At 37.4% G+C, this 17,403-nt stretch overlaps 1 protein-coding gene across 1 annotated transcript; it reads left to right on the top strand.

Annotated features, from left to right (window-relative positions):
* Positions 1–941: 941 nt before the first annotated feature.
* On the top strand, positions 942–17,000 carry LOC118821433 (probable ATP-dependent RNA helicase DDX41). Its single transcript, XM_036590033.1, has 17 exons — positions 942–1,081; positions 2,963–3,055; positions 3,271–3,424; positions 3,605–3,679; positions 5,204–5,264; positions 5,552–5,688; positions 5,803–5,875; positions 6,030–6,183; positions 7,699–7,835; positions 9,013–9,175; positions 9,398–9,529; positions 11,580–11,651; positions 13,468–13,564; positions 13,905–14,054; positions 14,208–14,279; positions 16,023–16,133; positions 16,468–17,000. Exons 1-17 carry the CDS (start codon positions 1,055–1,057, stop codon positions 16,602–16,604), a joined length of 1,845 nt encoding a protein of 614 aa, XP_036445926.1. The 5' UTR covers positions 942–1,054; the 3' UTR covers positions 16,605–17,000.
* The last annotated feature ends 403 nt before the right edge of the window (positions 17,001–17,403 follow it).

Below are 17,403 nucleotides of genomic sequence, written 5' to 3'. Positions count from 1 at the left end.
CCAGTCTGGCCATGCTCCGTTGACCTCTCTCATCAGCAAGGTGTTTCCGTCTGCAGATCTTCTGCTCACTGGATGTTTTTTCTTTATTGCACCATTCTGAGTAACTCGAGGGAGTGTTGTGTGTGAAAATCTTAGGAAGTACTCACACCAGCCTGTCTGGCACTAACAATCATGCCACGATCAAAGTGACCAAGATCATGTGTTTTTCCTCATTCTCATGGTTGATGTGAACATGACCTGAAGCTGCATGTCTGCCTGATTTTATGCTCTACACTGCTGCCACATGATTTGCTGAATAAATAATTACATGAATGAGTATGTGCACAGGTGTTACTAATAAAGTCTACAGCATCAAAGGAAAAAAGTGAGGAAGATGTCACTTTCTGTGATATGGCTCCTTCTTCAGCTTTTTGCTCTTTTTAGTATTTTTTTTCTTTGCAAAAATCAAAGTGCTTACCATAGCGATTCCATTGTGCTCTCTTATTGAGTGATATGATTGATTTGATACATTTTCACATTTCAGGCCTTTAAAGTTTGCAAAAAAAACCCCCATCATATATATATATATATATATATATATATATATATATATATATATATATATATATGTGTGTGTGTGTGTTTGCTTTTTATGCATAATCGAGCAGTGTTGTGATTTTTGTCCTGTGATGTTATGTATACCTGCATTTAAATGCCGATTTCTTATTTTTGGTTAATCTTTACACGTCATTGTGCATTCCATAACCATTACTCTCTTTTAATGAGTGATACAACATTTAATACTTTACATATTTAAGCATTTTAAATCTGCTGTTTGCCAGTTAATATATTTGCAGTTAATTATCTATCCCTCTGATATTTTTGTCCTCTACACCATTTTTCCCCACGCGGTTTAGTTTGGCCTCGTCCGCTTGCCGTAGAGTTCGTGCTGTGTTCGTCAGTGTTTCTGTGCTGTGGCTGTAAACAGTAGCAGTTCTCTGAACAACTGAACCGATTTTCCCCACCTTAACGTAACAAAAGTCAAATACAGAATTGAAACCTGTCTCTCCGCACAATGGACGCGGAAGCTAGACCGAGAAAGGTGAGTAAAGTTAGTTATTTAAATAACTATCTTCGCGGACATTTTGCTGGTTAGCACACTTGCTGGTAAGCTAACCTAGCTAGTTAGCTGCTTCGCTCATTTTCTCCGGTTTTTCTGGCTCATTAACTAAGTGAACGCGTTTGTATGACCTAGATAGCTGACTATGTTCTCTGATCCTGGATTGAGTTGTATAGATAGTGTGATAATGTGTGGTGTTATATGTTCTATGCGTGGTATTAGAACCAGGTTACACAGTTAGCCAGCTCGCTAGCTTTCTAGCTAGATGTTTTCCTGACCTGTTTCTGGTGTAAAGTTCTCCTTTTTTGCACATTGTTTTGTTTCCTGCACTGTAATTCCTGATTCACTTCATCAGCTAGCTAATTACCAAGCCCTTCACAAGATTAAAATGGAGCAGGGAGTAACTTAACGGGAAGATTACGGGGAAGAATGGTCAAAAACTCTGATCTAATACTGTAATTGTAGCTAGTTAGGTTACCAAATAAACAGAGCCAGGGTTCTCAACTCCAGTCCCGGGGAACTACTGTCCTTTAAGTTTTCCCTCAATCGGGACACTTGGTCTTGCTCATCAGCTCATGATGTAGTCCTTAGTGAGATTACATGTGTCAGGCCATTTATATACACCGATCAGCTATAACACTAAAGCCACTTCCTTGTTTCTACACTCATTGTCCATTTTATCAGCTCCACTGACCATATAGGAGCACTTTGTAGTTCTACAATTACAGACTGAAGTTCATCTGTTTCTCTGCATACTTTAATAGCCCCCTTTTACCTTTTTCTTCAGTGGGTAGTACCACCACATATTATTTGTTTGTGGTAGATCATTCTCAGCACTGCAGTGACACTGACGTGGTGGTTAGTGTGTGCTGCGCTGGTACCAGTGGACGAGACACAGCAGTGCTTCTGGAGCTTTTAAACACTGTGTCCACTCACGGACCACTCTGCTAGGCACACGTACCTTGTTGGTCCACCGTGTAGATCTACAGACAAACTGTTGCTGCACAGTTTGTGTTGATCATCCTCTAATCCTTCATCAGTGGTCACTGGATGCTGTCCACAGGCCAGATATGTTTGGTTGGTGGACTATACTCAGTTTAAAAACTTAAGCAGCGGTGCTGGGTCTGATCCACTCGTACCAGCGCAACGTCAGTGTTACTGCAGAACTGAGAATGGTCCACCACCTAGATAATACCTGCATTGTGGTGGTCCTATGGGAGTCCTGACCATAGAAGAACAGGGTGAAAGGGGGCTAACAAAGTATGCAGAGAAACAGATGGACTACAGTGTGTAATTGTGGAACTACAGTGTGCACTTATATGATAAGAGTAGCTGATAAAATGGACAAAGTGTGTTTAAAAAAAAAAAAGGAGGTGGTTTTAATGTTAGGGCTGATCGGTGCACTGCTGGAGCAGGTAATACTTAGAGAGGTGTCTCATCTCATAATCATCAAAGGTTAATTGATCAAATTCATATACAAAGTATTTCCAAACTGTAGAGAGATAAAGTTCTTTAAAACTGGGGTGTGGAGCAGTGGAATCTCATTCTCTGGCATGATGGAGCTCCATCCAGTTCTTTTGGGTTGAGTTAGAGTGGCATTTTTGATTCAGAACTGATCATCCAACATCAGTACCAGACCTCACTGATGCTCTTGTAGCAGTCAAATCCTCACAGCAATGTTCCAACCTCTAGTGTAAAGCCTTCCCAGAAAAGCAGAGGCTGCAACTGCAGCAAAAAGGGGGACAAATTCACTATTAATACTCTTGATTTCAGAAGAAGCATTGGATGAGCAGGTGTCTACAAACTTTTGGACACATTGTATACCACAAAGTGAGGTCATATTTTTCACCTTTTATTTTTCAGCGAAACTATGCAGAGGAAAAGTCTCCATCCGAACCTTCTGATGAGGATGACTATGTGCCCTATGTTCCAGTTAAGATTAGAAAACAGCAGATGGTAAGTACTGAATGTTGTGTGTTTTGTTTTACACTTCACTTCCTTTTCATTTTTGGGGAGTAATTATGGTTTAGACATGAAATTGGATAGAGGCAAAATGCAGTTTGTTATAAGTCTGTAAATTGTAATAAATGCCCAGTTCATGACCCAAATGTTGTAGATTTCTTCATAACAAATTTCTGATCTGGTAATTAACTTTTATGATGGCTTCTTAGCTGCAAAAAATGATGCGTCTGCGAGGGAAGGGTCTGACTGAGGAGGAGCAGAAGGACAGTGGAGGAGAACAAAAAGATGAAGATGAGGGTCTTGGACCCCGATCCAACGTCAGCCTGCTGGACCAGCACCAGCACCTAAAGGAGAAAGCTGAGGGTATGATACATACGTGAGGTTCTGCTGGCAGACTTTGGCACACAGTTTTCTATTTTTTTGTTAAAAGAATACTGCGCCATCTATTAGTAGTCTGTTTTCTAAAAGCCATTTTGCTATCTTCCCATATTTAGCTTATTGTAGGGCCTGTAAATTTATGTTGTGAATTTTGTGTGCGTGCAGCCCGGAAGGAATCAGCAAAGGAGAAACAGCTGAAGGAGGAAGAGAAAATTTTGGAAAGTGTGGCTGAAGGCAGAGGCAAGTATATGACTGTTATATAGTTGTATAGTTTATATATCATCGCTGTTGCAGCAAAACCTTGTATCTGCAAAATAATATAACTTTGTTAACTTCAGTCTTAACTTTTAACTTTGAATAGAAGTTATCGGAGCAATATTTATTTCCAAGTAATTTTGGATGATTTCTGTCGGTCTGTTCATCATGAAACTTGAACACAGTTTAAAGAACAGGTGTCATTTTCAAATTCCTTTAATAAAATAGAGATACAAGGTTTTGTTCTGACAGTTACGATGTAGTTATAACAAAGTGCCCATTCTCATCAACTTCCTTGGCAATGCTTTATGTTTATAAAAAAGGGATGTGTTTCATTATTTGGAGCAGAACTTTTGTTATGGTTTGTTATTATTTTCTGGTCCCAAATGAAAGGTTATATCAGTGCATCAATTTCATGTGTTACAATCAGGGCAGTAACAGAATACATATAATGGTGTTATATGATAAGGATACAAAAGAAGGAAATCTTAAAGACAGTAATACGATTGCAGGTACATTATAAAAATGGGTATAAAAATGACCAGCAGGACTACATTTAAGCCACATATAATTTTGGGGGCTACAGCCAGCAGAGAAATCTGGAGACTCCCCCTGACAAGTAGTTCACTGTCTTTTATTCAGCCAATCTGTATACATTTTAGTAAGTAATTTATGTTTATTCTTAGAACTGAAAGTGCAACATTTTCCCCAGGATATCTGAACATACCCTGATTTTATGCAATGCCTGATTCTGCAGTAGCAAATTTGAAGTGAACTGAACTGAAATGCCCAAACCTAATTTGTGATTATGGAATGATGATACCAGTACACTAGCAACATCCTAGTATATACATGGGACACCATAGTAAGTGCCTAGCAACACCTTAGCAACCACCTGGAATATGATAGCACCCACCTAGCAACAACCTGGCAATCTTCTGGGATATCATAGCGACCACCCAGCTTAGCAACCACCTAAAATACCATAGTAACCTTTTGGCAACACCCTAGCAACAGGCTGGCAACTGCTTAAGCTGCACAATCACTCTGCATTTTGTTCAGGAAATGCACTTTTCTAGTTTTAATATGATAGTAATGCTAGTAGTAATAATTTGCAGGATACTAGGAGGCTGTTAATAAAAATTAAGACATGTTTGAATGATGAAGGGAGCTGTGGATGATTCCAAAAGCTGCATAGCATTGAGAAGTTACATTAATTAATGAATTAAATAATAAATGAAATAAATCTTGCAATTAAATAAATAAGAATTACTGTAAATAAAGTTAATATCCGTTATTCATTATACTTGAAAAAATGGAGATCAAATTTTGAATTAAACATAGAAGATATATTTTGGAAAATGGTTTATAATATTGGAATCCACTTTGATACAGTTATTATTGTACATAAAACATATAAAAGTGATTCTAAACTTTTGAACGGTGGTGTACATTAGTGTGTACTGAATGCAGTGTTCAAATGAGTTGATGTATCATTGTCTGTTTCAGCTTTAATGTCTGTCAAGGAAATGGCCAAAGGTATCACCTATGAAGACCCTATTAAAACAAGGTAATGCATACTAGATTCAGTTGCATAATGCTGTATTTTAACATATCACTTGATAAGTTGAATAATAATGAATAAAAGCTGGAGATGAGCACTTAGCGAATTGGCATTTACACATCTCTTTTTTTTACCTGGATTTGCTGGCTTTCATTCATTTTTAGCTTTTTTCACTTGCTTTCAGTGTGTATTCAGATTAATTAAATGTTTATACGTTGAGTAAAGCAGCTGCATTCTATGCGGTGCTGAATGCATTCTCAAAGTTTCTCAATGTTTCTTTCCACTGCATTAAGCTGGAAGGCACCCCGCTACATTTTAACCATGCCAACAGCAAGACATGAGAGGGTGCGGAAGAAGTACCACATTCTGGTGGAGGGTGATGGGATTCCTCCTCCAATTAAGAGCTTCAGAGAAATGAAGTTCCCTCAAGGTAATGGAAAACTTTAGGGAGTATTGTTCTTTTTTTCTTTTCTAATTAAAGTAATTCAAAGTTTATATATCTGTGAATACGCTCCAACTACGAATGTCTTTTGACTATTCATAGCTATTCTGAAAGGCCTGAAGAAGAAAGGAATTGTGCATCCAACACCTATTCAGATCCAAGGAATCCCTACCATGTAAGTTCAATTTGAATGCTCTTGTAACTTCCCAGACCTGTTACCAAATATAGAGACAGAAGTACTGTTTTCTCCATCCTGCATGGTTGAAGTGAAGCGTGACTGCCTGCGTGTTCCTGTAAATAGTTAATGGTTTCTACCTCTTATCATGCAGTCTGTCTGGCAGAGATATGATTGGCATCGCTTTCACGGGCTCAGGAAAGACTCTGGTGTTCACTCTGCCCATCATCATGTTCTGTCTGGAGCAGGAGAAGCGACTGCCCTTCTGCAAGAGAGAGGGGCCTTATGGACTCATCATCTGTCCTTCTGTATGTATGCGTGCATATGCTCACACATACTCTATACACCACAGATAATTAGGCTGATATTCTATTAAGCACATTTAATCACAGAATAGCTGCTAAGTTCCTTTTCTTTGGGAGTCTGAATCAGAGAATGGGATCATATGCATGACCAGTATATGGATTACCAGTATTCAGACACTTTTGTTTTTGTTATTTAATATACTTCCAGTGCATATACTAAATATACATATCCACTATACATTTGCATACACAATGTAAAAAGTATGACTTAATAAGCATAAACAAATATATGTATTAAAAATGATTAATTAGCAATTATTAATTAGTAATTAGCTTTTTGCAACATTGTGGTTCAGTTTTGGCCCATTTCAAACCATCTCCAATTCCCCAAGGTTGCAAGGGTCTGATAGACAGAATGCTTCTTAAATTTTTGTTAGGATTGAGGAGATTGGCTAGGCCATGCAGGCACCTTCACCTTCTTTTGAAGAAACAAGTCTTAAGTTGTTTTGGCTGTATGTTTTGGGTCATTGTCTTTACGTTCATTGTCTTGACGTTCATCTTCTCCAGTTCATCTTCTTCACTTTCTTGGCCAATGAGGTTAAACTCTCCGCCAACATGTCCCAGTCCTGCTGCATTAATGGGTAATACTTTTTGTAGAGAAGAAGCACCATATCATGATACTCCCACCTTCATACTTCACTGTGGGTATGGTGTTTTATTTTTGGAATAATCTGAACCACGCTTATTTTGTCAAACCTGACAAGCTGAATTATTTCCAAAGATTTCTGTTGTTTTTCTTTGAGCAGAGTACATTGTTCCAAAAGACTTTGGAATTGTCTAAGCACTTGTGTGCAAATGTCACATCTCTGTGCTTATATTAATGTTGGGTGTAAGAACTGAGATGATTGTGAAACTTTCCACTTATTATCGAATTGTACTGACATGGATGTTTAAGGTCTGCTATGGCTCTGTAGCCTTTTTCATTCAAGTGTTTCGTTGTGATTGCTGTTTGTTGCATGAAATCTTTCCAAACTCTTTTATAATGACATTAGGGGAAATTTAAACAAGATGTATTTATTTTACAGCAATAATGTCTAGATTGGATTGTAACTTTTACATATTTTTAATATTGTGTCAGAATACTTTTTCCCTATTAAATTAGTTTTTTCAGCATATATTTGTTTACTTCTTTTAATATACTTACAAGTAAAAGATTAAAAAACATTATGTTTGTAGATCTGAAATGAATAAATGCACTAAAAGTATTTTAAATAAAAAAACATAAGCATCCGAATACCCCCCTCACTATAGAGAGAGCTCCTAAAATGTTTGAGTTGAATCTTTTAAGCTGATTTGATTCAGTAACAGTTATGGTAAAGTGAGGGTTCTCATTTTTAAAAACATTCTTTTAAAACTGATTAATCTTTTAAAAGTTATAGATTTTTTTTTTTTCTGGTGAAAGCATTTTGATACAAGCTTGGTGGTGTTGATTGTTGCTGTGCCTGTGTGTGCCTGCAGAGGGAGCTGGCGAGACAGACTCATGGGATCATTGAGTACTACTGCAAGTTGCTAGAGGATGAAGGTGCACCGCAATTGCGCTGTGCCCTGTGTATCGGAGGGATGTCAGTGAAAGAGCAGATGGAAGTGGTCAAACAGTAAGTCCATGGCTTAAAGAGGAATGCCACCTATTATTATTTTTTATTTTTAAATATCATAGTTAAATCATTGAGATTTTCTAAAAGCCATTCAGAGTGGTTTGATGAGAAATGGACCATTGGTGAAAAACTTTGTGAAAAATTATAGTTTATTTGCTGGGTTGGTAATAGGAACCAGGGGTCGTAATGTCGTACAACAAAAATGCAGCAATTTTATTTACTATCCAAAATGACAGGCCAATCTACACGCGTCTTATAAGTTTTTATATGTATTTTGATAATGGTAAAATTGTGGTAAATGCAAGAAAATGGGACTATTTTTGGGGACTACTTCGTCCTGCATGTACCTCTCCTCAATTAATGTATTTAAAAAGACAGGCGAAAGCCTTAGCCCAAAACCTCACCTCAAAAACTGTCATAAAATGACGTCTCAAGCATCAGGCAACATATTTGTGACCATTTCATTTTTTTCAGTTTCCTGTGTGGTAGCTTTTAGAAGCATGAAATGCTTTGTATGTCTGGTTCACATTATCACTGTTGTAGAAACGAAAAATCTGAACAGAGCATTTTGCATCAAAATGCTTTGAATGACTTCCTTTACATCCCAACGGTTGAATTATGCAGAGATGTAAAGAAATCCAAATTAAAAAAACAGTTTATTACACAGTTTATTCTATGGTTTAGAGATCGATTCAGGGCATTTGGTTCAGTTTAGTGGATTTCACTGATCATTTTTAAGTTGTTTTTATTTAACCAATTAATTCATCATTAAATTGAATTTGTCCCTTTGCTTGACCCCGGCCCTTATGGCAGTATGCTAGTCTTGGGAGACTTTGAGAATATATGTGTCAAGGGGAAAGTAAAAGCGGTAGTAGATGATTGTATAGGTTAGTGTATTCTTATACTTCCTCTATTGATTATAATCATAGCTTCTTGCTCTTAGTAATGCTAAGGTGTATTTAGTAAACTTCTAGTAAGAGGCTGCCTTTTCTAAAGAAACACTTAGGGGGAAGTAGATGTAGTTGCAGTGTGATATGGTAGATTTTTTTCTTTTAGTTTGGCACCACAAAAAGACTAGTAGCATTAATAAACAAGCTAAAAACTAAGATGTGGGAGCAACCAGTTAATTGGCATGCCTTTGAAGGCTGATGTAAACCCAGGGTAATGTATTTTGCAGCGGGGTGCATATGATGGTGGCCACCCCAGGCCGGCTGATGGATCTGCTGAATAAGAAGATGGTGAGTTTGGATATATGCCGCTACCTGGCTCTAGATGAGGCTGACAGGATGATTGACATGGGCTTTGAGGAGGACATTAGAACCATCTTCTCTTATTTTAAGGTACGAATTAATGAGCCTGTGTACATAAAGCATTTAAGCTGCTTTGTATCCGTCCATGTAGACTATTTTTAGCATTTGTGATGCTTGTAGGATATTTTTGCAATCCGTAATCATAAGTTTAATGTCACTTTGCATTTTCAGCTGTAGTTTCAGACTGTTCTGAGCATTTGCACATCTTTATTGAGCAATGCATGCTTGATGTTGTTTGTGTTTGTGGTTTAGGGCCAGAGACAGACGCTGCTCTTCAGTGCCACCATGCCCAAAAAGATTCAGAACTTTGCTAAAAGCGCGCTGGTCAAACCCATCACCATCAATGTGGGACGAGCTGGAGCTGCTAGCTTGGACGTCATTCAGGTAAAAGGCCCGAACAGAGTTTAAAGACTTTGGATTCCAAACAAGAAATACTCATTCTTATAGCCACCTATAAAAACATTTGTAGTTGTCTGTCCTTCTAACCTCACGTTTTGAATTGGACATATGGCAGTCTCATAATGTTAACAAAAATCGAACTTTTATTTGAAAAAGTAAAAAATCTTATCGATAAACAAATCATTTTCGCATTAATTATTGGCACCCCTTCATTTAATACTTTGTGCAGCTTCTTTTTGCAAAGACAACAGCTCTGAGTCTTCTCCTATAATGCATAATGAGACTGAAGCACATGTGGCAAGTGATCTGAAACCATTCCTCCATACAGAATCTCTCCATGTCCTTCAGACTTCTGAGGTCCACACTGTGGACTCTTCTCTTCAGCTCAGCTTACAGGTTTTCTATGGGGTTTAGGTCAGGGTACTGGGGTGGCCATGGCAGAACCTTGAATTCTGCAGGCAGTAAACCATTTTTGTGTTGATTTTGTAACATGCTTTCGATCATTGTCCTGCTGGAAGTTCCAAACTATGGCCCAGTTTAAGCTTCCTAGCTGAAGCAGTCAGGTTTTGATTGAATATCTGCTGGTACTTGATGTTCATGAGACCATGAATCCAAACAAGTTGTTCAGGGCCTTTGGAAGAAAAAGAGCTCCATGGTATAACAGATCCACCACCATACCTCACAGTGGGTATGAAGTGCTTTTTTGCATGGTTATCTTTGTGTCCATGTGTATTGGTTTTATCTGGTCACACAACATGCCCCCCCTGAAAGTTCCAGCAACATTTGGCAAATTATAGGCACTTGATTTTGTTGATCCTTGACAGCAGAGGCCTCCTTCTGGCAACCACACCAAACAACTTGTGGTTATGTAGGTGGTGTGTGATTGTGGTTTGGGAGGTGTTCTGACCCCAAGACCTAACTAATGTCTCCAATTTCCCATCTGTGATCCTTGGAGAGTCTTTGTCCACTCAAACCATCTTCCTCACTATGTGTGGGTTCAGTATAGACATATATCCTCTTTCTGGCAGATTCTTAACATCTCCTTTTGCTTTGAATTTCTGAATTATAGCTCTGGTAGTGGAAATGGGCATTTCCAACCGTTTGGGTTATTCTCCTTTAGCCATTTCCTAATTTGTGCAGCTCAACAACCTCTTGTCGTACATCAGTGCTTTATTCTCCGGTCTTTATTCTCTGATCATAGTAAAGAAGGGTGACTGAGGGAAGTTGACCTTTAGTTTCATCTCTCTCTCTCTCTCTCTCTCTCTCTCTCTCTATATATATATATATATATATATATATATATATATATATATATATATATATATATATATATATATATATATATTCTCTACTGACACAGGACGTTAAGACTGACCATTTAAGTGTTCTTTATAACTCAGTTAAACCTTAAAACATAAAATATGAATAGGAATGCTCTTCGCTTAGTTTTAACTCTTAAGAATTTCTAGGGGTGCCAATAATTGTGGCACATATAGTTTTGGAAAAAATATTTTTTTCATTACATTTAGTTTTCTTCTTTCAATCATTATACCTTTTAATTAAGATTAAATTCACGCTGATATTTTGAATGAAAGCTCAAAAGGATCCGTAAGTAAGAATATTTTTAACGGCTCACTTTGCTCTTAATTACTAGGGGTGCCAATATTTGTGGAGGACACTGTACCTCCCTGCCCTACTTTACACACTACTTAGAGCCCTACTTTCTGAGGCTTGCCACAGGGGCTGTAACACAGCCAGTAAAAGGGACAGCAGTTAAAAGTTTCTTTGTACGAACACACCTGATTTGGCTCATGCAAGGCTTGGCAGTTAAGTGATTTTAAATGGGAAATGCTGATCCTTGACACTCCAGGATTTGAGTCGTGAGTGGAGTTGTAGCATAACTTGATGTACAGATTGCCGCAGAGATTGTACAGCTGAGAATTCTTGTCTGCATGTAGTGTAGGAGTGAATGTGTTAGTCTCTCACGCTTTATCCAGCATAACATCTTGCTTTTCTTGTTTTTTTTTTTCCACAGGAAGTGGAGTATGTCAAAGAGGAAGCTAAAATGGTGTATCTTCTGGAGTGTTTACAGAAGACGCCACCTCCAGTATGTAGCATTGACATCCTTTCACTTTAGTTAAAACTGTGTCTTCAAGGATCACTGATGAGGCATGGAATGAATGTGTGCCAGCAGTGACTATTCAGCATACACTTAATTGTTAAATGACTTTTCTAGCTGCGTTATTAGTAAAGTTGGCATTTTTATGCCAAACAACTTCTGTCAGTGCATGGTCAACATCTGTGGTTGCTGAAAGTGTCAGTACAACGCAACAGTTGACTTCTCTATCCACAAAACCATTAAAAAGTATGACAAAACTTTCTGATTCTTCCACATATACATCCTCCAGTATTACCCTCAGACTGCAGGTAAAAATAGCCCAATTCTCATATATTACTCAAGTCGTTTTTTTTTTGTTTGGTTGTTCACATGGACTGGACTGGACTGGCCATCGAGAGCACTAGGATGATTCCTGGTGGGCCACTGAGGGAGTGAGAAAGAGACAAATACATGGTCGTTTCTAATGTGTGTGTGTGTGTGTATATATAGTGTCCTGTATAAAATGAATCGATACCATTTGGGACAAACGGCATGTGCCGGACAAACACTGGAGTGCACATATCTGGACATGTTAGTGGCCCCACTGCGTTCTTTGTGTAGGGCCATTGGCCAGTCACACTAAAAAAGCATGATGAAAAGAACCAAGAAACTTAAACTGTGAAAACTAGCTAGAGAGAGATGTAGAAAACCTGCACAAAGTGCAAGGGGACAGGAGCATGATAAAAAACAGGAAGTTACTGTTATTACAAAGAAATGATGAAATGAAAGCACACAATTTGTTTGGATATCAGCATGAGGAACCGCAGGGCCAAAGGGCAGAAGGCGGGGGGGGGGTAGCCAGTTTAGTCAGTCAACTTGTACACTAAGGCTACAGAAGTTTTAATTTTAATGTACTGCCACACATTAGTCAGCTACCTAAACAGCAGTCACTCCAGTTGTCAGCCAAGCTAAGGCATCTTTGACGTTCACATTCATGTATTTCAAAGAGAGAATTTATGTTTATTGTTGTTCAAAAATATGCATTTACTCAGTGTAACTATGATAGCAGAAGGGGAGCTTCTGCTGCTTTCCTGTTCCGCTGTGAGATACTGGTAATGGCCCTCTGTGCCATCCCACTATTCATTAGCTATATTTGCCTGTGTTAATTCATAATCTAACTGATGAAAAGAATGTTCTTCCTGTGATAACCTTAATTGTTTCTTGTAATATCAAGTGCATCAACCCAGAGATAAACAGCACAAAATCAGCTGAACTCATTCACAACCAGCCTGTCCAGAAACACAGTCAGCGCAACATTTAACAAACAGCACTAAATAATGAGCTTTCCAAAATATGTAGCTTCTTGTAAACGTAATGCAGGTCTAGTAAAATGAAATGCCAGTGGATCATTGCTGATGAAACAAAACCTTCTGTCTTTATGACATTTTTTGAAAATACCAGCTGCAGAAACTGTCTGAAGTTAAAAATCAAAAAAATTACATTAAATTATATTGAAGGTCCTGAATGTTTTTTTTTTCTTCTGTAAAGTGAGCATTTTGGAGATACAAGTGTTTTTTTCTGACAGCAAATATATATTTGAAAGTGGTTTTAAATCAGAATTGAAAATGTCTGATTAAACATAGCCCAAGAACACGGTGGCAGTTTAATATTCAGTTAATAGTACATGTCTCTGAACTGAATCTGACAGGAAAATTTTCTTTTTTGAGAGTGCAGAGAATTAGTGAAGTTCTCATAAAGAATTTTTTTCAGATGACCTTGTACACACAAGCTTATGTAACTAACTCCACATGTCCCTCACTGCTAGGTGTTAATATTTGCTGAGAAGAAAGCAGACGTGGATGCCATACATGAGTATCTGCTGCTGAAAGGTGTGGAGGCAGTGGCTATCCATGGAGGCAAAGGTACCATAAAGCTCCTTTAAACTTGGTCGAGTAACAAGTAATAATAAATATATATATATATATATATATATATATATATATATATATATGTGTATATATATATATATATATATATATATATATATATATATATAAGAATATTTCATCATTAATATATATATAATTTAATGATGAAATATTCTTAAATATGTTTAAAGCCTTATCTTGAATTTTAGTAATAAAATATACATCAGTTATTTGATGTCAGATTAATGACATGAGAATTGAAGTCATGAGTTATGAGTATCTGTATTTCTTCTGCTTTTTGAAAACACTAAAAAAACCACTTGCTGTTTTACAGACCAAGAGGAGAGAACGAAAGCCATTGAGGCATTTAAGGAGGGGAAGAAAGATGTTTTGGTTGCCACTGATGTGGCTTCCAAGGGTTTGGATTTCCCTGCTATCCAGCATGTGGTTAACTACGACATGCCCGAAGAAATTGAGAACTATGGTGAGATTTACCATCATAGCTCCAGTGCACAGTATTTGCTTGACTGCTGATTCTTTTGATTGTGTATGTTTTCGGGTGTTTAGTTATTCAATCACTAGTATTGTTTTTGTTTACACTGAATACATAACATGCATGTTTGTACTTGTTCCACAGTCCACAGAATTGGTAGGACAGGTCGATCGGGCAAGACTGGAATAGCCACAACGTTCATCAATAAGGGATGCGGTAAGAATGAAAGTGCAATCACAAGAAATGTCAGATCATTCGACTGGCCACTCCAAATAAAATCAGAATACTGTAGTTATGGGACATATTACAGTTTCCTGTTGTGATAGCAGTGACCAAATGTACCGTTGTGTTGTTTAAGAAAGTCTTAATATACACTGAAATCATCAGTTGTTATATGGACGGTTAATGGATAATGGTTATTATTTGTGTTATAACTAAGTGTGGCAGACTAGGCTTCAGTTCCCTGTCCAGGCAAATTGCACCACACTGTACCATTAAGAGTCCTTGGGTTAGACTGTGTAGCAGTAGGCTATTTTCTTCCACTGTGAGGAAAAGATGCTAATCAAACAAGGTTACAGAGTCCTCTATTTATATTTCTACCAGAGTTCAAGTGCAAAAATACTAGCTTTTAATTCTTCCTATTTTATTTTTGTCCTTGCGGTCTACTTATAACATTTGTGTGGTTTTATGTACCAGAAACCTAATTTTGAACAGGAGGGCTAAACTTCCGTAAGCTAAATATGCAGATATATATTTGGCACCACCAAAACAACAAATTCAGCACAAGCTGTTTCTACAGTTTAGTTTCTATGTATGGACTGTGTGAACTGGGGCGGGGTAAATATTACATTTTGAAACTTAAGCAATGTTTACATACTACATTTCTTTAAAAAAAAAAAATGGCAAGGCGATTTTGTTTTCCATGACACAAGTCCTTTAAATGTGCTGATATATCAAAAGTAATACCACTGAGAGTTGATCTAGCTATTATAGAGTAACGTATGAAAATATTATAGTGTAACAGTGTTTCTGCCAGTGTCTTTTGTTTAACCCTCCTGTTATCTTTGGGGTCAATTTGACCCCATTCATTGTTTCTAAATAAATGATAAACATAATTTTTTTTTTTTGCTTCATATTTAATGACTGTTCCTAATTTTATGGGGTCAACTGCATTAACCTAAAATTAACATGGTAATATATTTTCAGTGTCCTGTACACATTTTTTTATGCATTGGTGTTCTTTGGGGTCAGTTTGGCTGTTTTAACTGTATGAAGCATAAGAAATATCAACGTTTTACACATATTTGTTTTAGTTGTTTTGAGTGATAATTAAGGTCATTATAACATACAATTTTGTAATCTTAAAAAAAAAATCCCTCTGCTTTAGAGCCCTAATCTAACATAACCGTACCTGTCTGATATTTCACAAGACATGGGGGAGGGGAAAACAGTTCCCATAAGAACTTGATATTTCCTGGTGGTTTAAATTGCCAAGGTCAGTTTGATCCCAAGAATAAATGATGTTAGTAAATTTAAAGAAAACAAGAGGGTTTAGAATTGGGTAAAATTTAACTCTCCCATCCAAACTCCTAGAAAATCGGCTATGCTATTCAAAAATGCCTCACACAATGCTAGTGGATAAACTCTTAAAGCTAGTCAGAGGTGCCCAAGCCTTGTTAAAGTTGCTAAGCTATGACTGGACAATCAGTAATTAGGAGCGAGGTTTATTGAAAAGTGTGCTGTGATTGGTTTGCTATGATTTTGAAAGTGATTATTTGATTACTTAGGAATTTAGTAAATAAAAGTAAAACATAAAACCAATGGAAATACTTTAATAAAGTATTCTTGAAAAAAATACAATAGTACATGTACTTCATTACTGTTCACCACTGGGCTGTAGCCAGTGTGATGATGCGTTCAGAATGCAGTGTTTGATTCCGTGTCCTTTTCTCATTGCAGAAGAGTCAGTGCTGATGGATCTGAAGGCCTTGTTGGTTGAAGCCAAGCAGAAAGTTCCACCTGTTCTGCAGGTCCTCCAGACAGGGGACGAAGCCATGCTGGAAATCGGAGGTGAGCATTTCATGACTTTAATCACACTCCCTAACAGCTCCATGGGAATTTTAAACTATTTAGTGGCTGTCTTATTAACTTCATAACTTCTTTTAAAATTAAGACTAAAGGTTTCTTTACCCCAACAGAGCATTACAGCTTCTATTTACATTGTGTTAGCATTTCATGAAGATTGACCATTAGAAATATTTTAAAATTAGTAGATCAAAATCTCATAACATTGCGTACATTATAGTGGAGAGAAACAAGGTTCATATAGGAGAAACAAGGTTTACTTATGACTGCTATGGCGTTCTTGTTTTACCAAATGTGACCACATGTTTTTTCTATCAAGGCGAGAGAGGCTGCGCGTTCTGCGGTGGTTTGGGTCATCGTATCACAGACTGTCCCAAGCTGGAGGCCATGCAGACCAAGCAGGTGACCAACATCAGCCGCAGAGACTGCTTGGCCAACAGCTCCATGGACTTCTAAGGCTTTGGACTTGCCTGCTACCTGGACTTTGTTTCTTTATGGATGAGGAATGGCTTCTTCTGTTGGCAGAACTCAGCTGCTGGTCGGGAAAATATACACGAAAGAATTTCATTGCTGCAGACTTTTATAGACGTACAGCAGTGGATCATGCGCAGACGTGCATTCTTTTCATGCTGCATAGGAATAGGACGGGAACCGATGTATTGCTTTGTTGTTATTAAGAGTACTTAAATTTCTGTTGACAGTTTTATTTTAGAAGCTGTCTTTTTTTTTGTTTTAATATTCAGTCCTTTCCTGTGTCCACAATGAGAAATGTTCTTTTTTTGATATAAAGCACCCCTTCTGTAGCTTACAAGTACAGAATTTATTGTGTCATTAAAATGAAGATAAAGCTCATTCTCTGTGTATACAGATCTTCTGCACAGTAGTTAAATCTTCCAGACATTTTAGCTTTTGTTTATAGAGTACTGCGCAAAAGTCAGATACCACCCTTTATTTATTTAATTTCCATTTAGAGCAGCCATTAAATAAAAGTGTTTTATGTTTACGTCACTTAGAAAAGAAAAAGGGAAGAAAGTTTGGAAATTGAACACAGAAGCTTCTGGTGTTCTCAGAATAATGGACTGTCCACCCCAGAGTCCAGACATCACTGAATGTATTTGAGATTTCATGTATCGTGAGACTTAGAAAACAACCAACTTCTAAGACTGAACTTTGGAGGTGTGGAAAAATATCCCTGCAGATGTCTTTGAAAAACGAATGAAAGCTGTAATAAAGGCAAAGAATGTGATATTTTCTG

This window comes from Colossoma macropomum, unplaced genomic scaffold, assembly GCF_904425465.1.
Source record: "Colossoma macropomum unplaced genomic scaffold, Colossoma_macropomum, whole genome shotgun sequence".
Taxonomy (NCBI): Eukaryota; Metazoa; Chordata; class Actinopteri; order Characiformes; family Serrasalmidae; genus Colossoma; species Colossoma macropomum.
The sequence above is the reverse complement of the archived record's forward strand: the minus strand, read 5'-3'. Positions and strand labels throughout refer to the sequence as shown.

What these genes read in the sequence shown, in the direction of transcription:
- LOC118821433 (XM_036590033.1), top strand. Translation starts at nt 1,055, where the DNA reads ATGGACGCGGAAGCTAGACCGAGAAAG. An exon ending in AGATTAGAAAACAGCAGATG is followed by an intron (nt 3,056 to 3,270) that starts GTAAGTACTGAA and finishes ATGGCTTCTTAG; the next exon opens with CTGCAAAAAATGATGCGTCT. An exon ending in CTAGCTTGGACGTCATTCAG is followed by an intron (nt 9,530 to 11,579) that starts GTAAAAGGCCCG and finishes TTTTTTCCACAG; the next exon opens with GAAGTGGAGTATGTCAAAGA.